A 22,362-nucleotide genomic window follows, 5' to 3' on the forward strand; every position below is an offset into this window, starting at 1 on the left:
ATAACTACCCTACAAACATGGATTGCAAGACTGAAAAGTTTAACTTTACCTTAGAAAAGTCAATAATTGAGGAGGAGCTTGCCACTGGAGACATTCTGACCGCTCCACTCCACCTGGACCAGGTAACGTCTAGATATATTTTTTCAGTTTATCCAGTTTCAAAAAATAAACATCCATGCGGTGGATTTGTTTCAGTTAAACCTTCTGGACACCAGCACAACTACACCAAACCTGAACGAAGGCAGGACATTACATTTTGGAGCTTCATGGCCACATGATCGGGATTAAAATTCCCAAATCACACTGATGTAAAATGTGAGATGAAATAAAAAATATATATATTTAAATATTATATAAAAAAGATAATATAACGAGTTAGTGAGTAGATGTAATCAATCTTTACTGGTCATTTAACTTTTATGCTGCATAAGTTTTAATTGTCAGGTTATTGTGTATTTTAAATATTGTGAGTATTGAATATTGTCAATGAAAGAAAGATCAGTTCATCAAGGCTCTGAATAGATGTGAAGTAATGTGAAGGGTTACAGTCACCCTACAGTTTATTTAATAGCAACAGCAGGTGTTGGTCCAATATGAGTCCAAATATAGCCTTTCTCTGGACGAACTGGTATCGTTGGAAAGGGGGAACTCCTTGATTTAAAATATTCCGACGGGGCATGACATACAAATTCCAGGTATTCCATTTTTCTTGGCAAGTCCTCTTCAGGACCTAAACAATAAAAGTGATTTTTAGTTGTAAAAAAATTATCTTAAGCCCTGAAAAAAACTAAGCATGCACAACAAAAATATCAAGTCAATCAACAAACATAATTTGTTAAAAATGTGAGAAATATAACTTTCAATACCAACAACAACTGTATAAAATCAACAACCACTAAAAAGTTATATTTTGTTACAAATATTAACCACAGAATTGAACAGACTGCAACGTATGTGTGGACATTTCAGACCAAATTAGTTTAACACAAAATAGTTTGTTCAGATAACACTTTTTGACAAGTTGGGCAAACTTTTAACATGTCCAGTCAAGGACTTTGTTAGCAAGTTGAACACAGTCTTATTCAATAAATATAAAAAAGTGCATTTACTTCGACTGAAAATATTTGCTCGGGTTACTTAACATCCTTTGTCAAGAGCATATTCTTTAACAGGTGTTAAATAATGCATGCTCCTATCAGGGCTTTGACAATGGTGGTGCACATGACTCAAGTTATCCAGGTTGACAAAAACACAATGGCATTGTAGTTTGGTTTGTTTATTTTAGTAGCACTCTGCTTTGTTTTGCCTTTGATTTTTGTTTGTTTTTAAACGTGTGAAGGATTTCTCCTTTTAAAGACTAGTTTTGGTTAACGTGCTATCAATTGTGCCACAGCGCCAAACGTATTTGCAAAAAAAAAAAAAACATCTGTCAGCAGGGGCGTCGCAAATGAGGGGGGGGGCGACTGAGTGCATAGGGCCTTTGCATGGGAGGGGTTCGAAGTTCCTGAAATTATATCTATATATTATTTATTTTACAATTTTGCGCCTATGCTGCGCATCGATGCAAAACTACGGACTACGGAGCGCATGAAGGGACAAACATCTCGCGCTTTTTGATTACATCTGCGTATTGAGGTAAACTTTGAATATGTACGAAGTTGAGCGAGTTCTTCTAAAATATTTATTGTATCCCTAATAATAACACGCTAAAGTTAAAAAGGTCAATAGACATGAAAGTAATAAAAAAAATGTGCTAGTGTATTTAGGCCTTTTTACTTTGAATAAAAATGTATATAAGAGGGGAGCCATTGTTTCTTGACATACTTGACTTTTTCATTCATTCACAGTATAAATATAGTTAAACTGTCAATTCATGTTTAAGAGGATATTGAGGTGATTCATTAATATTGAAATACAATTTATACAGAAATTAGATTCAGTGCTGTACTTTAAATAAATTAACAATTGACTTGATATATAGCGTGGAGGCGCCCCACATATTCCCTTTGCACAGGGCCCGAGATCAGTTCTACACCCCTGTCTGTCAGCAAGAAACGAACGTGAACTCACCAACAATGTATGTGCTTGGATCGAACCTATCACGGGGACTGGCTTGAGTTGGGATCAGCCATGTTAATGCAGCACTTTTCTCGCAGTACTGGTCCTGGACGAAACCACGAATCTGAGCGTAATAAGGTTTACCATCCTCCTCGTCAATTACTTTAATTACATCTCCTATTTGATAGTAGACGCCCTGGCCAAAGTAAAGAAACATTGGTAAATATGGTGGAAGTCAGAAGAACAACAATATAAGAGTAGGAAACGTTAAGGTTATTTGTTACCTTGTAAAACATGGACTCTGAAGTAATGATAGTCGACACGGAATCTGGTGCTTTGATAGGCTGCAAAATACAAGTGGTTGAAGAATAAATGCATGTAAAGCACGTTACAACGGGTAACAAATATGGAGGTAATGCTAACTTACATTTTTCAATTTGAAAATGTGTCGTCTACCCTTTCCTTTGGTTGACACTTTTTTCTCGGATGCTGGCGCTTTATATTTGGTGCTCCGTAACCGAGCAGATCGTCTGTGGATTTCTTGTTTGGACTATCGTAAAAATAAAACACATTATCACGCCGCCTTACAAAGTATCTACTATAAAAATGCATTTTTATTTCTTTTGCACGTTTTCAAATATAAGAAATATTCAAACCTGTTTTCCTCCACCATTGTTTTGCTGTATGGCGGATGAAACCGACGCTCCGGAAGCTCCGCTAGTTGTACTCTTACCTGTGCAGTTGTTGCACAGAATTTCTCCCTGGCTTCCCTTTTTCCACATAGAAGAAGAATTGGTCTTGCAGACAGCACAACATGGTTTTAAACCCAGAGGCATGTTTGCCGAACACAAGAAGCCTGCCAGCAATGTTGTATATTAAGTATACAACGGGAGTCGAGAGAGCAAAGTATCTCTTTTCTACAAGGACTCGGTTTGCGAGGTCTACAGTTAGCAACAGTTATGTAAAAATACTACAATTCATTTATTGTAATTTCGAAAACGCATCATTCCTTTAAAAAAACAATGAATGATAGGCACCTATGTTTTCGCAAGCAAATCACTTCCGGGTGTATAACGTAGTAGAACTCATTTCAAATTAAAAGTCTGCCTTTCCGAATACAAGCTAAATTGATTTGTCCGGGTGTAGATTCATATGTTCCATTTTTAATCAACTGCTTGAAATCTTAAATGTACGGAAAATAGTTTAACACTTTTTAATTTGAGACAATCCTTTACCAATTGTTTCTGTTTATTGGCTATGCACATCATACAAATTGGGAATGTATTAAGTATGTCTGTGGAAACTTAAAATACAATTTTAGTTCAATGGTAAAGTTTCAAAAAATTCAAAAATAACAAATACAACCACCATAAATACTTCAGTAGCAGGAAAAGTCAATTTTCACACACACACACACACACACACACAACATTGATCTTAAGATGTAAAAATTGGCTGTAAATTACAGTGTAAATTTATCAGGAAAAAAAGCCAAGCTAAATGTGCTAAATAAAACAACCCAATTATTTTCCCCTTTTCTTTACTCTATGAATATACTCTATTAGTGACACTCTTAAGACCATCGCAACCTTTTAGTGTACAAGACACGGGTCTGATGAATAAAACGAAATACTCTTTAGAGGGAAAAAAAGGAATGCATACTTTCTGGCATGAATTTTGCAGACCTCAGTTGATATCGCAAACGTAACCATAATCAAGGAATGCATAAAGAAACAGTACAAAAAGGCACACTGCTGATCATAGATACAAATAAAATAATAGACCCTTCGCCTTTCCAAAATTTTTGTATCAGTATCATTACAGGCTTCAAAAACATTACAGTACTTAGTACTGCTCTTCTTAAAAATACTCCAGGTGAAATACTTTTTTACTTAAAAATGATAAAATATTACAGAAAAAAAATATTTGCTGTAATCAGCGACAGATGTTGGCCTTTAGCAAAGACAAGCAACATGAACAGCATCTGTGAAATGCTTTATGGTGTAGGAATAGTTAGGGCACGCATACTGCATGACAACTGCAGACCAGTAGTATTTTATTGTCAAAGTTAATATACAAATAATAACTTAAAGAACTTTTGGTGCACAAACTAACTCATAAACATTGCCATTGTTACATATCTGTGTTTCATTAAAAGACCCTTGGAGTGCCTTTATGCATATCTATAATGTATTCATAAGCCCAATGAACTATACAACACAGGATATCAGAGGTATAGTTTGTAGTAGTCACAATAGATCACAATAAAGGTAATAAATGCCATCACATTTCCAGGAGTGTAAATTCACATCAAGTTACATAAAAAAGGTCGAGGTTAATTCAGTTGTAAAAAGTGTTGTACTGCAGTACAGTTCACTCTTCAAATTAGGTGTTTAAAAGGTTCTTCACAGCGATGCCATAAAAAACCTGTGACTGAATGGTTCTTCTAAGAACCATCTCTTTCTTGCCTTTTCATAATCTGAAGAACCTTTTTTCACCACAAAGAACCTTTAGTGAAATAGAAAGGTTCTTCAGATGTTAATGGACCTTACGGAACCATTTAGACAAAAAAGGTTTTTCTGTGGCATCGAAGAACCTTTTGAAGCCCTTTTATTTTTAAGAGTGTGATTCAAATCTTCCGAAACACTCCTCACATGAAATGTGTTGTGCAATTTGCATCTATTAACTTAAATATGGCATGATTTAAAAAATTTGGAGAAAATGAGTGCCTTCAAAAAGATCCACAAATTGCCACCAAATATAAGGTCTTAAAGTAAAATATAAAAAAACAGCTAAGAAAATGGTGGCTTGACTTCACACACTGTTTCACAGTCAATGTAAGAGCCCAGAACGTGACTGATGTATTTGAATTAAACTCACCAATAACAAAATTTCTTCTGTAAGTGTTCTGTAAACACAAATTTTTCCCCAGAAACTATCAAAAATTCATCTCTTCACTCTATAAAATGTCAAACTTTAAAAGATTTATGAATTACCATTAGATTAAAAAAAGCAAGATTTTGAGGGATGTTTAAAGTGACCTCGGCCTGACTTAATATTTTCCAAACATTCACTTTTTCACACGGTCATCATATTTACTTTAATTTAAACAACATTTTCTTTATTCTTCCCACAAATACAATGGTGGAGCGTGCTACAGAGACAAACCCCATCACAAGACGTTTGTCCTTTTGCTTCCATTTAGTGTTTTGGCACAATAAGGGCACTCAGTTGGTAAACATCATTGTATTCATTGCTCACACAAGGTGCACTTGTTCCTCCCACTCTGAGGAGAGGTCGCTTTCCTGGGGATCGGGAATTACGTTATTGAGATCTACTCTAGTATCTAAATCTTCAGGGTCTGGCTCTACTTTAGGAGGTTGTGGATCATCCACACATTCTAGTTCTAAAAGCTGTGCTGTCAAGACAGCGCTCATTTTTGTCAGGGGTGGGGAACGATGCTCAGACCTCCCCAACTCAACCTCCTCATCTTCCTCCTGGTGTTTGGAAGGTTGTTCGCATCCCTCTCCAGAACCAGGCGGCTCAGGATTCGAGGTGGCTGAAGGTATCAGCGCAATGCTCTGCGGGTTCATATCATGAAACCAGGCCATGATGTTGCCAAGCAGGTTGGCATCGGTAGAAGTATCCAGGCAGTTTGGGTCATTGGGGGTGAAGGCGTTACCCAAGGCATCGGGGTAGGAATTAGTGTTAAAGGGTGTAAAATGGCTGGAAATGTTGCCCAGTCTCATAAGGCTGTCTCCCAGCTCTAGGAGCTCTGAACTGCTCATGGAAGCTCGTGGAGGATCCAAAGTATGGGGGGCAGAATCAAGTCTGGAGGGCAGAGAAGAACCGATGGCACCGACAGAGGCGCCGTTGCCGGGTATATCCTGAGGCGCAGAGTCCAAGGCCAGCCCGGACTCCTGCAGGGACAGCTGAATCGCCAACAGAATATTGGGGTCATCCTCATCGAGAGACTCAAGTGCCTGCGGGACAAAACCGGAATTAAAGTCAAATTCTATATGGATGTCGTTTGATCATTGGTTAAAGCTTAAGGGTGTGCTTGCTGTGTGTGAGAAGTCTGGAGTGAAAGTGAAAATGGCCTCATTAAATCTAGAAATTCTGCTTAAGTAAAAATTCAAATGGTCTCTCCGCAGCTATTCGTTCAATGAATACATACCAAAACAAATATTTATGAATAATTTATATAAATTTACGGCAGTTTGCACTTTGACCAGCGTGTGGCGCCAAAACTCAGCCGGACGCATATTAATCTTGCATAAAGGTTACAATCTGCAAAGCTGTATTTACCGTGGAGATTCCATGCCTTTGCGAACTGCCTCCGTTGTGTATTTCTGAGGACACAGATTTGGCATATTTAATTAAGCACCGCTGTAAATATTTTTTTATTTTAAATCATTAACATGTGATGAGTATCTAGCAGTTGTACCTAAAGCATCATTGGGTTCATGGGGTTCGGGGGTATTACTGCGGAGGCTGTGCAGTCTGAGCAGATCTCCTCTACGCCGCGGCCTGTGTCTCCGTCTGTCTTGGAACTCCGAGTACTCCTGCAGAAACCAGCACAACCAGTTAAATTACAAAAATGTATCAAAGAAATCAATGTAACCCTTAACAAATGATCTGACTCTCAAAAGAATACAGATGAAACTGTGCATTACAAGAAAGAAGTAAAAATACTATATAGTCAGAAAGTATATTGGCCCTGTGGAGAATTGTGATTTCTGGTTTAATTGACCATTTAAGTGAGTAATCTGGATTTTTCCAGGATAGGACCAACCTTGAAACGCTAGATTGCACTCAATTTTACTAACAAAGCATATGGCAGGGGAACTGCAGAATAAATGTATGGGACATTAGAATGATTATAAATGCATACTAGGCCAAATTGGAAAGGAAGTTTGGTTTTCATCATTTGGTACCTGTGGCTGGCCTCCTGCATTGTAATTGATCTCACGCTGTGCATTCCATCCCTGTACTGGGTGATTCCTCACCATCTTTGGACACAGAATGAGATGACTGCTAGTACTTTACAGCAACAAAGCTCTCTTACATTCTAACATGGACATCGCAGAGAGTCAACAGTCTAACCCTGAGTGGCTATGTAACCTTTGCAAAAGCAACCTTAATAGGAGAGGTTAGTTTAAATCTGAAATGCTGATGTGCTGATACCTCGGGTGAGGCAAATCCCAGATACTCCCAGTCCCAACTCCCACCAGCAAAACTGTAAAATAGGAAATGTTCCAATGCTATATTTGAAGTGAAGTTTAAGGTGAATATGGAAGTGATGCTCCATTTCTTTTACCTTCCGCGTTGAGCTTCAGGAGAATCATTTGGAGCAACACCTCTAGCCACAGAAGCCAAGAACTCTCGTCTCTTCTGCTGGACCAAAAACGTAGCGCTAATAATCTTATGGCGAGGAGTGCGGAGGTAAGGCCTGTTCACCTTCTGAGCAAGGTCCTCAGTCACCATCTCTAAATCAATCTGTGTGTTAAAGCAAAAACACATGCAAGAAATTATTTAGAGGGACACAAACAAAACGCACAGTTTTTTTAGAGACAAATTGTAGAACTTCTTACCTGCATAAGTTCAAAGATTTCTTTTTTTGTGCTTTTGGGCTCCAAGAAGAAGCTGTATGGATAAGAGCACTTAAGGATGCGTCGGGTTTTCAGAAGTTCGTGAACACCATCCTCAATAAAGGTGGTGTCAGGTGGGGCTCCTTCCCCTTGAAAGGAAAATTTGGAATCTTAGATAAGTGGAATTAAAAAAACATTTTTTGTAAATGTATGTCAATGATTAATAAATAAGTACAATGCTTATATCTTCAAAAAAACAACACAATGCAGTATATGTTGATAATACAGTGATAAGTATAACATGCTTGGTTTGCACTCACTTCCATTAAAAGCTTTGCTCAATTGTTCCATCTTCTCCTTGGCTGTTTTAAGGAGCCGTCCTTCTAACTGGTTTAAAATAAATAATTAATGATTCAATCACTTCGCTGGAACACTCCAGTAACATTCATTACAAATGTTCCGACCTGATAACTGTGTTCGTGGTTCTTGTATCTTGTGTAGTAATGCATGAAACGGTCGAGTTCCTGAAAACTCTTGTGCTTTTTCTCTGTCTGCAGGGGCATATACAGCAAGACAGACATTATAGTTCAGATTAATTCAGAGCCACACAAAGTCACAACAAAACTGGGTTTCTTTTGTGCATTAAAAATATAGGAAAGAAAGACCAAAGAAAACATTCTTTGCATGTTTGTACACCCATTTCTGAAGCATTTCTGATTTCATTTCAAAACTGCATATAAACAAATGTGGTTCTGTATTTGAGGACTTGAATACCTCCACTGTAATTTCCTTTGTCTGTTCCTCCACCTGCTGGATGACTTCGTACCGCGTGCAGCGATAATATCCTCCAGTAGAAGAGCTGTGTTTCTTCCATTCCTCCAGACAAATCCAGCAGAAGTCATACTTGCACTGCAGAGAAGAGAAAAGCAAGACAGAACTTGTCAGGATGATTTAACATTAACGTCTGTGCTTGTGATAAGATGAGATCGATCGAGCACAATAATGGAACAAAGCCAGAGCTTTTGGCAAGCCATGACCTTCTAAACAATAGTTCATTCTTCATTTAAATAACCAACTAATTTCTCAGATGAAAATGGCAAATTAATTTGCAAATCAAATGGTTGCACGTTACTTTTAAAAACAAGTTTATTATTCAGAACCATCTGTCAATGTAAATCTGAATTAAACCTTACAGGATTAACCCAAATCCCTGATCAATTCTATATGGTATTACAGCATTCACATTTTTCTATATAAATAGTTCAATAAGCAAAATTAATTACAGAATTAATTCTGTAAACAAAACGAAAAGCAGTAGCTTTTCGTTTTGGACACGAAACATGGCTTGTTCTAATGGGATTGTTGCGCCGCAACTACATGTAAAACATTACTATTGTTGTTTAAACATGAATATGGTTTGTTTTCTTGGCAGTACTCAAGATCTGCAAACATTGCGTCGTTTTTTTACTATTTTTGACTGGTTAATCCCATTTAGATTTCCTGCAAATAAAAAATAACTTATTAAAGAGAAATGCTTGTCACAAGTATATTTATATAGTATATTACTAATTAATGGTAAATAGAAAATACTGTCAATAAATTTGACGGGTTCTTTTAATTCTTTCAACAGATGTTCAACTGTGTCACAGAACAAGCTGCATTTCGTCCACAGACAAAATCAATTATTTGAATATGCTTGAATGTACTTTCTAGCCACAAACCTCAAATGCATAAGCATTAAGGCGCTTTAAAGTTGATTTAGAGCATGTTTTGATTTTAACAGCCCCATAGAGAGAATCATGGACGCGTTTACCAACCGCATTAAATAAATCTGTTTTGGCCAGGAGCTGCTGTTCTGAAGTTTATGAGTCTAAATCATTTCCACTTGTTGGAACACAAAAAACGGCAACACATTTTTCTGAGTGATGTTACTAAGCAGTCAAGACGTTTACTTTCTCAAGCAACCATAGTTCGGATCTAAGCACAAGTCTTTTTCGCTAAAAGGGAAGTTATTGATTCCAATTTCACACAAACATCTAATGACACATTGTAATGTGGCAACATGTTGAAAGTGCTGTGGTTAAAATGTGCTGTTTTGGAATTGTTTGGCTATTGAATTCAAATCAGACAGAGCATTGTACAGAACATCCCCTAAGAAACTGACCTAATCCATAACAGTAAGCATTGTAAATCCAAAACAATAACTCGAAAAAGTCAAGAGTGGTTTAAGAGTTCAAACTCAACTATGAAAGAAATTCAACATTCGATTATTGTTCACATGACTTTAACTATAAAGTCAGTCATTTCAAATGCAAAGTATTTTCTGTCATACAGAAATAATCGCCTCAACACTTCTCAAACGATCCCCTCGTGTTCCACACAAATCAGTCAGTCATATCGGTTTGTACTGACCAATTCCAGATTTTGCATATTATGCAAACTACCCATTTAAGCAACAGCATGCCGATTGTTTTACTTCACAATATACACAGCCGTCCAGGCCAACCGTGAATTTCACGCTTGTTTTTCTCCATGTGCTGTTGATGCGAACAGCTTCCCTTCCCCCTGCCTGTGCCTGTCACAGTTAAGCCTTCATTAAGAAAATAACAGTGAGGCTGAGGCCTCCACATTCCCTTTGTTTAAACACCTGCCTCTGACGTCAACAAGCCTGTTTGCATCACACACATCTTGTGTCAGGTTTACACACACACACTCATGTGATATTTGTAAGAGATTTTAGAATACAGATCTTGTGATTGGCCAAGTACGCTAAACCTCTGATGCATAAAAAGAGAACCCTGCAAATGTCTTACTGTTGAGTTCCCACTTCCCTCATATTCAAGAAAATGTGATACTCAATTGATAAGTTAATAAGTAAAACCACAATTTACAATGCATATGGTTTCGAAGCTTCTTTAGAGAAAATACATATAGAATAGAGTAATGTTTTAAGGCCAATATACAGACGTGCTCAAATTTGTTGGTACCCTTACAGCTCATTGAAATAATGCTTCATTCCTCCTGAAGAGTGATGAAACTAAAAGCTATTGTATCGTGTATACTTGCTTGCCTTTCATATGCCATAGAATAAAGCAAAGAAGCTGTGGAAAGAGATTAATTATTGCTTATTCTATAAAGATATTCTAAAATGGCCTGGACACGTTCGTAGTAAAGATAATACATAATTGGATTATAGTGATATTTCAATTGCGATTAGTATCACACATGTATCCAATCTTGTAATCAGTCATTCAGCCTATTTAAAAGGAGAAAAGTAGTCACAGTGCTGTTTGGTATCATTGTGCGCCCCACACTGAACATGGACGAGAGAAAGCAAAGGATAGAGTTGTCTGAGGAGCTCCGAAAGAAAATAATAGACAAGCATTGTAAAGGTAAAGGCTACAAGATCACCTCCAAGCAGTTTGATGTTCCTGTGACAACCGTTGCAAATATTATTAAAACGTTTAAGGTCCATGGAATTGTAGCCAACCTCCCCGGGCGCAGCCGCAAGAGGAAAATCAACCTCAGATTGATCAGAAGGATAGTGCGAATGGTAGAAAAAGAACCAAGGATAACTGCCAAACGGATACAAGCTGAACTACAAGGTGAAGGTACGTCAGTTTCTGATCGCACCAGCCGGCGCTTTTTGAGCAAAACTGGGATCCATGGAAGAAGACCCAGGAGGACTCTACTTTTGAAAGAAAAACATAAAGCCTGAACGGAATTAGCTAAAATTTATATTGACAAGCCACAATCTTTCTGGGAAATTGTCCTTTGGACAGATGAGTCAAAACTCCATTAAACACCATACCTACAGTGAAACATGGAGGAGGCTTGGTTATGTTTTGGGGTTGCTTTGCTGCATATGGCACAGGGTGCCTTGAATCTATTGAAGACTATCAAGGCATTCTGGAGCAAAACTTTCTGCCCTGCATCAGAAACCATGTCGCAGGTCATGGGTCCTCCAACAGGATAATGACAAAAAACACACAAGAATGGATAAGAACAAAACATTGGACTAATATAAAGTGGCCTTCTATGAGTCCTGATCTGAATCCTATCGAGCATCTATGGAAAGAGCTGAGACTTGCAGTCTGGAAAAGGCACCCTTCAAACCTGAGACAGCTGGAGCAGTTTGCTCAGGAAGAGTGGGCTACACTACCTGTTAACAGGTGCAGAAGTCTAATTGAGTTTGCCTCTAAAGGTTGTGCAACAAAATATTAGGTTAGGGGTCCCATAATTTTTGCCAATGACATTTTTATTTGTTTTATGATTTACAATATTATGTTGAACAAATCTAAAGCGAAGTCTGATTTCTATTAAATATGGAATAAACAATGGTGAATGGCAATTCCTTTTGTCAGTTTCAAGTTATTTCAGAGAATATTGTGCATTCTTTGTTTTTTTTTTGTGGCGGGGACCAATGAATTTAAGCACATCTGTATATAACATTTAATAAAATGTGAGTTTATGATGCTTCTATACATACACAGTCTCCACTGAAAATAACTTAACTTGTAATTAATATTTAATTCTAGTTTGCAGTCACCAGGTTGACATTTGGATCACAGACTGACGTTTTGCCCACGTCGTGGATTATTTACTGACCTTTGCACACTGCATATGATTACAGCCTTCGTTTTTCTGGATGGGGGACTTGCAGTTGGCACAAGGCTTAGAGTTGGTGAGTAACCACAAGCAGTTGGCAGCATCTTCATAGGCTTCACTCACACCAGCCACTGTACAGAGAGCTCATGCATTAAACCATCATCTGTGGTGAAGTAGTTTGATTTAATGCAGGGTGAGAAAAACAACGATGCAGCTGGAATATATATTGAATTTTAAAAAGCGTTTGTAAAGACCTACATTCTTCTGGCCTCATTTCAGAGACCTTCTGCAGCCACATCTTCCATGTATCACAGTCACAGGGCTCATGAGCATCACCAAGACACTCCCTGAGAAGGAAATGGAGAGATAAAGATGATTGGTGCTTTGATGGCGTCACATACTTTCCAACACTAGCCGGATGACCGAATGTCTACAGTGAATATCTGAAGAGGTGAAAGTGTACAGGATTATGCACTGTAGCAGTTGACGTGCCATATTAGCATCTACGGCTGGATGCCGTGCCATCAAAACCAATGCATACACAAGAAATTTATTTTTGAATCGCTCTATGTGTCCAATGGTTAAATATCAAATGAAAGCATTGGTTTCATTTTTCTTCAGAGTAAAACATTATTGAGAACCAAAAGTCACACATACAGGCGCTGAACTTCAAACTAAAGTCCTCAAACTAAATGAAATCATCAAATTTTTTACATGAAGTACACAGACCAGGTAACCAGCTTTTCAACATACCAGCAGAAGAGATGGCCTTTCCCACAGTCGACAGCAGGGGCTTTGAGCAAGGAGAAGCTTAGCGAATCAGAAGCCCCAGGACCTGGACGAGTCAATCGTACGGCTCTTTCACATCTAGCCACGGGGCACCAGCGAATGGCAGGATTATTATCCACAAAAGCCTGCAGATGGAAAAACAGAAACATTTTTCAAACGACCATTAATTTATTATTCGCCTAAAATTAAGCATTTGAATTCTGACCATGTTTGTTAACAAAATCTTTCTGATAAGACTGCAAGACGCAACACTCACGCAAAAACCAAACCAGCAGCATTATGCTGTCAGTATTCGGATTCAAAGCCAGTGCCAGACAGTCAATCACAAGAGAGGAGAAATAACAGCTCTGTAAAGGCCTCCGGTGCTTTGTGAGCTCCAATTGTACCTTAATGTCAAACTGCAGATAGCGTTCATCCATCTCTTTGGAGACAACGCTTTCAATGACCTCGACTGGAACCAGCTGGAAGCAGTCATAAGCAGGGCAGAAGATATTATGTGCTTCTCCATCTTGGATCTTTAGATTGAAAAACCTGAAACAGATAAATAGTGCTCTAAAATCAAGATGGGCGGTTACCTGGACAGGGATTAGTTTAAAGCAGGACTAGGCCTTGGTTAAATTAGGATGTTAAAATTGATTTAAAAAAAATACTTTACAAAAAACATTACAGATATGCATCTTGAGACAAAACAACCGCACTGATATATTTTATAATATCTCAGTGCAAGTTGTTTTCCATCAAGACACCTCTCACATATACCGTAAATGAGTCTGGGAATAGGCTTAAACCCTGCAAGAGTGCAACAGACTTGTTTCTGATGTATTTTCGACATTTATTTTCTCCACAGGAATTAAAGAGTTCTAAGCATCAACCAGCGACAAAATTCTTCACAACAACATTGGCTTTGTAGCAAAAGATTATTTGCAAAAACGTGTTCAGAAAAAGGGGGAAAATGAATATATGATCATTATCAAAAGAAGAATATTTTGTTGCTCACAACAGGTCCGTCTTAAAAAGTGAAAAACCACTCTTTACTTCATCAATGCGTACCTGCAATGCATTAATGCAAACTCACAACTATCTATCCGTATAATCAGACCTGCAGTGCTTACCCTTCCCAGCATGCCCTGCAGAACTCATGCCCACACGACATGTCAACGGGGTCCTCAAACACAGATATGGTGCACATGCAAATCCCACACTGCATGGACATGAGAAACATGATTGTGTCATTTGAAACATGATTGTGTAAAAATATTTTAATTTGTTCAATGCAGTGAAGAAATGTGGCACATTTCTATAGCCCCAGCAGAAAAGAAACTGTGAATAAATTACTTAAAAATAAATGTTTTGAAATACTATTGTCAATAATTTAAGAAAGTGAATCTAACCAGGACAAGGTCATCAGCAGGAGAAAGGCTGATCTCATCAGGGGACGTGATGGACGAGCGGGTTGTTCTGGGAATTTTAGGTGAAGGCAGTGTATCCCAGGCGTTGTAGCCACTTGGAGGTGGAGTCGGCATCTGAACACCTGAGCGCTGGCAACAGTCCTCTGCATTAGACATCCAGTCTTCCAAAAGTTTCTCTCGGTCCCAGTCTGTTGAGCAGAACAGAATATCTAAAACAACCAACAGCAAAACTTTCTTCAACAATTCTTTCTCACATTACGCACTTTGAATAAGATCAGTTTGAACTTATTTCCTTTTTTGTGTTAAAAATGTATTGTTTGTAATGTTAAAGTGACAAAAAATAAAGCTCTCTCTGTTTAAAGAAAGATTGAGTTTTTGGAAACATCATGTGTCATTATTTAACCACCAGTCCTGTTTAAATTCATGAGCACGATAGAAGTGCCAGATACTTTAGTAAAGAGTAGTGCAGAATGTTATAGTTTGTGCTTGGTTATTGGCCAGTTTGGCAATATTAATGATTAAATGGATTTGACGGCAAATAGCAAGGGTGCTTTAAAATATATATTAATTGTTAATGTGCCATTATACCATTGTATAGTGATGGGCTATGATAATAATAACATGGTAATTGAGATAACCAAGGTATTTGCATTTCAGTGGAACAACCATGTTGAAAACATAAGGAAATACACTATACCGATGGAAATTCCAAAGTACTTTTAAGAATTTTCTATCAAAGAGAAGAAGCTGCTGTCTGGGATCTACAGTAAATTCGTACCATGAGCTCGTAGGAGCGCCTCAGCTGTGAAGAGCGGAGCCTGCAACATATCTGCTGTCTCCACAATCAACATGTCTTTCAGTCGCCGCAAATCCTGCAGTTTTAGTCCCTCATATGGCTAGAGAGAGAAAGAAAGAAAAAGAGGAGATAAATGATGACAGAAAAGAGGTTTGGATAAGATAGAGAGAGAGTGTGTGTGTGTGTCAGAGAGAGGGATGACAGAAAGGGAGGGGAGGTTTGGGAGAGAGAAAGAACGTTAACAAATGGGACTGAAAGTTAATAAAGCTTTTCCTTTTAAATGTATATATCGCTTAGTCCATGTCAAGAACATCAAAATGAAGGAATCATGAGTCTGGCATGGCATTATTATTACTTCTGTGACACGTATTAACCTTCTCAGAATACAGCTATAACTAATAAATAAACTGTATGCACACACTAAATGTTGAATAAAAGTTGTTAATATGTTGTGTAACAAAGAAGTAGACAAGAAATGTTCTTTGTCTGCAAGGCTGTACATTTCTGTATGTAAACTTCCTGCACAATGGAAATATGTAAGTGTTATGTACAGTCAGGTGGTACATTAAAGGAGAACTGAATGGGTTTATTTTCCCATAATAAAGGCTGACTGTGCAATATCAATTTTTTGATAACCAATAAATAAAGGGACATGAAATACATGGACTTGAAAAATCTACTTAGAGTATTTAATAATCATACTTAGCCCCAGCTAAGAAAAACAGTCCATTACAATGTGGAAAACAAGGCTGCTAACAAAACAACCCCTGCAACAATATTACTGAAGTCATCTGATGTACATTTTCGATGACTGAGAAGTCAATTGCATGTAACAGGAGTCTGCAGTTTGTTAGAGACATTAGTGTGTGTGTTGGTGTGTACAGTATACACCCTAATAATCTCTATAAACTAGGAAAGCACAGCTGTACCTCTCGATGGTCAAGAGCCGCATACTCTGCTTCTACATCCTGGGCTCCAGCATCCTGAGAGAAAACCATTTGAGACTCCAGACGGAGCGCCAGCTCCTTGTGATGTCGTCTCTCTGCTGAGTCACACGGCGTTTCCCTGTCGTCATTCTCCACGAATAAATCTGCATCACTCTTTAGCAGCAACTGCAGGAACAGCAAATCAAATTTATACGACATTACGCCAAACCATCTGTCAAATCTATAAGTATAAATATGTCTATTATTACCAACCTCAACACAACTCATCATCCCAGCAGCCGCTGCGTAATGCAAGCAGGTGCATTTTTTGTTATCCGTGACGTTGACGTTGACACTCTCGTATTCGCCCCGGTCCAGCTTGGCTCCGGTCCACAGCAGGATCATCTTGAGGCACTCAGCCCGCTTCTGTTCATCCTCCTGGGGACGGCTGATCCGCATCTGCAGTGTGCCCTCGCCCAGCAGGATTTGTGGGCCCATGCACAGCTGGTGCAGCGCAGTTTCATTGTGAATGTTGGACTTGTTGGGGTTGCCATCTTTGGAGAAAAGGAAAGACCTGGGGAAAAATTTAATAATTAGAGATTTACGATAAAGCTGCAAAGAATTATAAGTATCTAAAATAAAAAAAATGTAAAAAAAGAAATGTGCATGTAGTCCTGATTCAGGACCAAACTAAATATTTTGAATGATGCATCTTCCATCTACCACTTCCTAATGTAAATAAGTGCCCGCAAGATAGACAGCTTGAGATAATAATGCTCAATAATAAAATTTATAAAATAGCAGGATCATCAAATAATTTATAACATGTTCAACTAGAAGAGTGACTTTAGGGATTTCATTCAACCATTAAGTTGAAATTACTAAGCGCTTTGTTCCGGGAAGTCTGTGCTTCTGGCGCTGGCAGTTTATCAGTTAATGCAACTGAAAACAACAGCTATAATTCCCCAGATTCCCCCAACTGTTCTCTAGACCTCCAACTGCACCGGGGAGGCTAGAAAGACTGGTTCAACCACCAAGAAGCTGATACAGACACGTTATCCATGCGATCTGTAACGTGACAATTTAGTAAAGAAAAACTGTCTGTCATATGAAGTCTTGATAAACCACATCAAGAGTATAATATGTTTGGCTAAATGCCTGAGCTGCACACATACAGTATAGCATCACAAAATTCTGGGTGTAGTCTAGAAGGCTATGTCCTTGCAGTTTTTTTCTAAGAATCTAAAGCAAACAAAAAGTGAATCTGAATTCTAGGAACAGGATGCCAAGGTCTGGTAAAGCCTGTAAATACATAACCACATTAAATTAGCTTGTGTAGCTAGGGTGGCTCTAGCCATTAAACAAATAAATGACACAAGGGAAAACACAGAACACAATGTATGTTAGGAAAAATCTGACAAGTTAAGAAAAGAGGAAATAGATGTCGCCCACACTGCAACTGCCCACACAAACCTGAAAAGTACTTTTTTTGTGACAATTATATCAATATTGGGATAATTGTGGTGAAGCTATGAAATTACATAATATTTTTTTTAAATAACTAATGTGGCAATAGGGAATAGGCAATTTCAATCCTTTATTATGGGGACCTCTGGTATATGGGGATACATTTGCCAGGTGTGACACAATAGAAACCGGCAATTCCAGCATTACGGATGTGACATTTTCAATCAAAACTTGATATATAAATTCTCACAGAATGTATTTATTTATTACCAGAATGAATGAATGAATGATTGAATGAATATATATAGAGCTTTATTGTGTATAGCTCTACACGCAAAGTGCTTTACAATCGTATGAGGGGTGTCTCTCCTCAACCACCACCAGTGTGCAGCATCTACATGGTTGATGCTACGGCAGCCACAGTACTACGGCACCAGTGCGCTTACCACACAACGGCTAGTTGAGAGAGAGATAGAGACAATTCAGAGGGTGGAGATTATAAGAAGGCCATGATTGACAAGGGCCAGTGGAGGGAATCTGGCCAGGACATCGGGGTTACACCCCTACGCTTTACAACAAGTGCAATGGGATCTTTAACCCACATGACCACATGGAGTCAGGACCTCGGCTTAACGTTTCATCCAAAGGACGAATATACTGAACCGTCTGTTCATATTTTAGAAAATCCCTAAGGATAGAGTCCAAACATCAGTCGAAGCATGACAATTCTGCAACGACTTACCCTCAAGATGTTCGACAAGCCTAGGACATACGTTCATCTTAGCAATGCAAATTAAGATTTTTGTTTTTATTTAGTTTTGACTCCCGCCCATATATAGCAATACAACTGACGTTTTGTGCTTTGAAAGTCAGTTGCTGTCTATGAGTGGGAGTCATCTTAATTTGCATATTGCGAAGAAGAAAGGATGTCCAAGGCTTCTTGAACGACTTGAGGGTAATATTTGTTGCCAGAGTTCCCCTTAAAATTTACAAACCAGAAGCAATAAAACCCAACAAATGGAGAAGGGATGGCTCTTTATAGAAAATAATTACTACATTTTAAATATTATTTTGCTAATTTTTGAGAAATATGGGCTGTTATTGATGTGACAATTTCGATATAGATGTGAAAATTCACTTCTCGACTATGGAAAACTATGCTTATGCAAAAAATGCTTTAAAAACAGACACTTATATAGCCAAGCCAACTACAAAGTTGCATTCAACTTAAATCAAACTCATGATCCTTGCTGTACTGATCATAGTCTATCCACGTATTCCTGTGTTTTCTGAACAACCGCTCCAACAGACTGCGCCACAGCAGGTCTTTATAGATAAACCCATCCCTTTACTTGTTTATAGTTTCTTTGGGTTTCTCTGGGTATGAGGTTTTGGCCAAAATAAGCTGCCTTATCGATAAAATCCGATTTAGCATAATCAAGTAATCGATCTCACGGATCAACAAGGGTAAGAGACACCAGGAGGTGATGAGAGGTCTGCTCGCAGAAGCCTACCCTTCTCAGCCAACGCAAAGGGAAAAAAAGAAGTGAAAAGTGAGGAGAAACAGCAAGTCCTCAGTAGCCAGCTGTCTTTACGTGTAATTATAAGCCATTTTCTCAGAGGGGTGCATGCACTACATCAGGTTAAACGTGGCTCTAAAGTGGTCTTGACTGAAATACCAAATGCTGTGAAATTTTGCCTTGCGAAAACCTTGTATAATATAAAAAATAGCATGGGCTCCTTGTGAGCCTACCATACCATGCATATTTGCTTAGAATCCTGTCTGGTATGGGCATAACCAAAACATGAAGGTTATTCCAAGTTTATGTTCTTGAAGTGAGATAAACACTGGATTTTCTTTAATGGCAAATTTTAGGGTAAATAACCTAACGCTTTTATTCAAGTGACCATTCATTCGCAGACTCTTACCTGATGAGGCGTGTCATAGCATGGCGCGAGGCGTAGTGCAGGGCTGTGTTGTGTTGATAGGGCTCCCCATAAGATGCGTTGGGGTCAAGCGCCTCTTTAAATTGGGGGTTACTCTCATAGAGCTGCCATGCCAGACTTTCGTCTCCATTGATAAGTGCTTTGCGGAACTTTGTGGCCGTGTTCCCCATGACGGGTGCTTTAGAGTGAGCCGCAGAGGGCCCCACATTCACTTTTTTAGTGTTCAACCTGCGTGAAAGTGAACCAGCCGCATACTGCAACGTAAACACATAAAAAGGTAACTTATTTCTCAGTTGAAGTCAGTTATTTTTGTTTGTGTATTTACTCCAACCCAAAGCCTGACTTACAAGCTCTTTAGCTCTCTTATCTCTTTGTTACATTCAGATTTGTTTAAAGCCTTTAAACTGTCAAACAAATCCCTAATGTAATGTAACACAAAAACTGTCTGTCTTACTAGTGCTGAACACACTCATTTGCATAGAGCAAATAATCTTGCATAGACTTGTCTGATCATATAACCCTGCTTTTTAAAATCACATGAAATTGAACAGTAAAAAATAAGTATAAACAATGACCTTAACCAGTGGTTTCAACATCTTTTTCAGAAATAATTCACATAGTAACTAAAAACAATCATGGAAAACAAAGCACACAAAGCAGAGGCCAATTTCTTAATGAAACATCTGAATGACTTTGTCTTTAATGTTTTAACAGTTAATATAGACATTTTTCCCTTCAAATACCTAAATTTATATTTAAACAAATCACCTAACAGCAAAACATATTTGTATAAACACACATCAGCCACACATATGGACTTTATGTAGTTTTATATAGCTGATTTACATAACAAAGCTAAATGTTATAACAAAGGAAAATATATTTTTTGGGTCATACTGGCCAGAGCTGAACCCAAAGCTGCTGTTTAAGGAGAAAGAAGAATGTAGTATCCATCATGTTATGCTCTAATAAATCTCCTTTCAAAGGGCAGAGAACAGAAAGCCTCTACAGGTGAATTTATGGGACTAAGGGATGGCCTATGAGTGGATGCTGGGCCCTCGACCCGTTTTAAGGACATTCAGTCTGGTCTGTTTCACATCTAATTACAACTCATTCACAACGACAGCCTAGGGAGATATATCAGAAACACGAAACACGTTTTGACCACCACAAATTCTCTCGAGGCTTGACTGAAGCTGAACGGTTCAAATGTTCAGGTGGGATGACTGAGAACACAGATGAAATAAGAGCAGCACTTTTTGTCATACAAAAGGGAGGAAAGCATTTCTGTTCCACAAGGTTCCCGCACATTACAGCTCAACCATCGGATATATTGTGTGTCTATTAATGGAATAACTTCATTTGCATTCATTTAACAGGCAGTGGGCTACTTTCAAACAATGGAGGCTTTGTGTAAAAACGCGATCCTCAACTGCCATTTTTTCTCTTTTAACAATGTCTTTAGGAGAGTAAAAATCAGCTCTGGGTTAAAATCAATTTTAATTCATCTAGCATTTACTCAGCGTTCTTTATGTAATACCAAACACCTATGGGTTTCTTTCTTCTGAATGATACAAAAGAAGATTTTGAATTTTAATGGAAAATGCCTATGGTGCATTATAGTATTTTAATGGATACCATTGGAATTTCTTTGTTTGTTTCTATTGGGTATCTATTGTTTTTTCAGCATGGAAATGATGACCACAATATTTTTTCCCACATAAAGACAAACCTTACACAGAAACTCAGATGTAACCAAGTCAAGATATTTCAGAATGAAGCCTTCAAAAGTCTTGTACCAATGTACTGACTAAAACATAAAGTAAAATGATATTAGATATGTATCTGTATATTGACATTGTAAATTGCTCATTTGTTTTCAAGAGACGTTTCTCCAAACATCATGACAGGAAAAAGTGGACAGATCACAACAATGCAAACATGACACTGAAACAAATCGCACAGGTCGCAATCTATTATCAGTGGTATCCAAGGTACACATATAAAGTACATTGTTTTAAAAAGCACCACCACAAAATAATTATATGTATATATAGTTGTCCATACATCAAATTACAGGGTTTACAGATGATCACCCGTCTTCCTCACAAATGTTGAACATGTTCGCATGATAGCAATTTACCAACAAATAAATGCTAATAAATCATTACTTTTTTGCTTACTACCACTCATGTAAATTAAAAACAAAATGTACAAAATCAAAACAACGCACACGTACCTCATCACTGATATGGACGCATCCATTAAGCGATGAGACATCAAATGACCCAACCAAGCGACTCAGCAGGTTAGATCGTCATTGTTTTAGACAGAAGAGCTTCTAACATGTCAGATATTGTGTACAGAGCAATAATAAAGAAGTGTACTGGTTTAAGGGTGGTGCTCGTGGCTGATTGTGATGGTCATGCTCTCATTTCATAGGACAATAATCCGCTTCTCCTTCGTTGTGTTAACGGCAGATGTCGTGACGAGCTCAGGAGCGCTTTACCGTCATCTACCGAGCAGGATGAGATACGCATTGACTCTGCTGTTTAACTCTAAAAGTGTGCGTTTGGCTATATAATGCGAATGTCCAGTAACGATGGACATAATTGGCATATTTGCGCCACCTATTGGAACATTTTATAGAGTCCAATTGACGCTATTTCTAAGTTTCTAGCTCATTTCTTTCGGGGATCTTAGTATAAGTGGATTTTTAATAAATGTAAATCAGTGTTATTTGAAATGCAGGGCTATTTGATGATGTCTTT

General features: G+C 38.1%; 2 protein-coding genes across 4 annotated transcripts; both read right to left on the reverse strand.

Annotated features, from left to right (window-relative positions):
* Positions 1-377: 377 nt before the first annotated feature.
* Positions 378-3,216, reverse strand: gatad1 (GATA zinc finger domain containing 1). The gene is made up of 5 exons (XM_079484136.1): positions 2,715-3,216; positions 2,486-2,608; positions 2,343-2,402; positions 2,071-2,254; positions 378-730 (listed from the first exon to the last, which is right to left on the reverse strand). The coding sequence occupies exons 1-5, from the start codon at positions 2,892-2,894 to the stop codon at positions 561-563; spliced, it is 717 nt and encodes a 238-aa protein (XP_079340262.1). The 5' UTR covers positions 2,895-3,216; the 3' UTR covers positions 378-560.
* Positions 3,217-3,291: 75 nt separating this feature from the next.
* Positions 3,292-22,231, reverse strand: ankib1a (ankyrin repeat and IBR domain containing 1a). 3 transcript variants are annotated; one of them, XM_079484047.1, is made up of 21 exons: positions 21,831-22,231; positions 19,574-19,845; positions 16,451-16,751; positions 16,181-16,363; positions 15,234-15,351; positions 14,438-14,643; positions 14,159-14,247; positions 13,433-13,577; positions 13,011-13,171; positions 12,516-12,604; positions 12,258-12,388; positions 8,424-8,558; positions 8,114-8,200; positions 7,970-8,036; positions 7,653-7,798; positions 7,379-7,557; positions 7,246-7,297; positions 6,996-7,070; positions 6,506-6,623; positions 6,367-6,410; positions 3,292-6,041 (listed from the first exon to the last, which is right to left on the reverse strand). In XM_079484047.1, exons 2-21 carry the CDS (start codon positions 19,759-19,761, stop codon positions 5,316-5,318), a joined length of 3,240 nt encoding a protein of 1,079 aa, XP_079340173.1. In that variant the 5' UTR covers positions 19,762-19,845; positions 21,831-22,231; the 3' UTR covers positions 3,292-5,315. The 3 variants fall into 3 exon arrangements, with proteins under 3 accessions (XP_079340173.1, XP_079340172.1, XP_079340174.1); XM_079484046.1 differs by having other exon boundaries at positions 3,298-6,041; positions 7,653-7,819; positions 21,831-22,063; XM_079484048.1 differs by lacking the exon at positions 6,996-7,070 and having other exon boundaries at positions 3,298-6,041.
* Positions 22,232-22,362: the final 131 nt, after the last annotated feature.

The sequence above is a fragment of the Barbatula barbatula genome (assembly GCF_947034865.1).
Source record: "Barbatula barbatula genome assembly, chromosome: 21".
NCBI lineage: Eukaryota > Metazoa > Chordata > Actinopteri > Cypriniformes > Nemacheilidae > Barbatula > Barbatula barbatula.

What these genes read in the sequence shown, in the direction of transcription:
- gatad1 (XM_079484136.1), bottom strand. Translation starts at nt 2,894, where the DNA reads ATGCCTCTGGGTTTAAAACCATGTTGTGCTGTCTGCAAGACCAATTCT. An exon ending in ACATTTTCAAATTGAAAAAT is followed by an intron (nt 2,403 to 2,485) that starts GTAAGTTAGCAT and finishes TGTATTTTGCAG; the next exon opens with CCTATCAAAGCACCAGATTC. An exon ending in CAGAGTCCATGTTTTACAAG is followed by an intron (nt 2,255 to 2,342) that starts GTAACAAATAAC and finishes TACTTTGGCCAG; the next exon opens with GGCGTCTACTATCAAATAGG.
- ankib1a (XM_079484046.1), bottom strand. Translation starts at nt 19,761, where the DNA reads ATGGGGAACACGGCCACAAAGTTCCGCAAAGCACTTATCAATGGAGAC. An exon ending in ATCTGCAGTTTGACATTAAG is followed by an intron (nt 13,172 to 13,432) that starts GTACAATTGGAG and finishes TTCCATCTGCAG; the next exon opens with GCTTTTGTGGATAATAATCC. An exon ending in AAATCTTTGAACTTATGCAG is followed by an intron (nt 7,558 to 7,652) that starts GTAAGAAGTTCT and finishes TTTAACACACAG; the next exon opens with ATTGATTTAGAGATGGTGAC.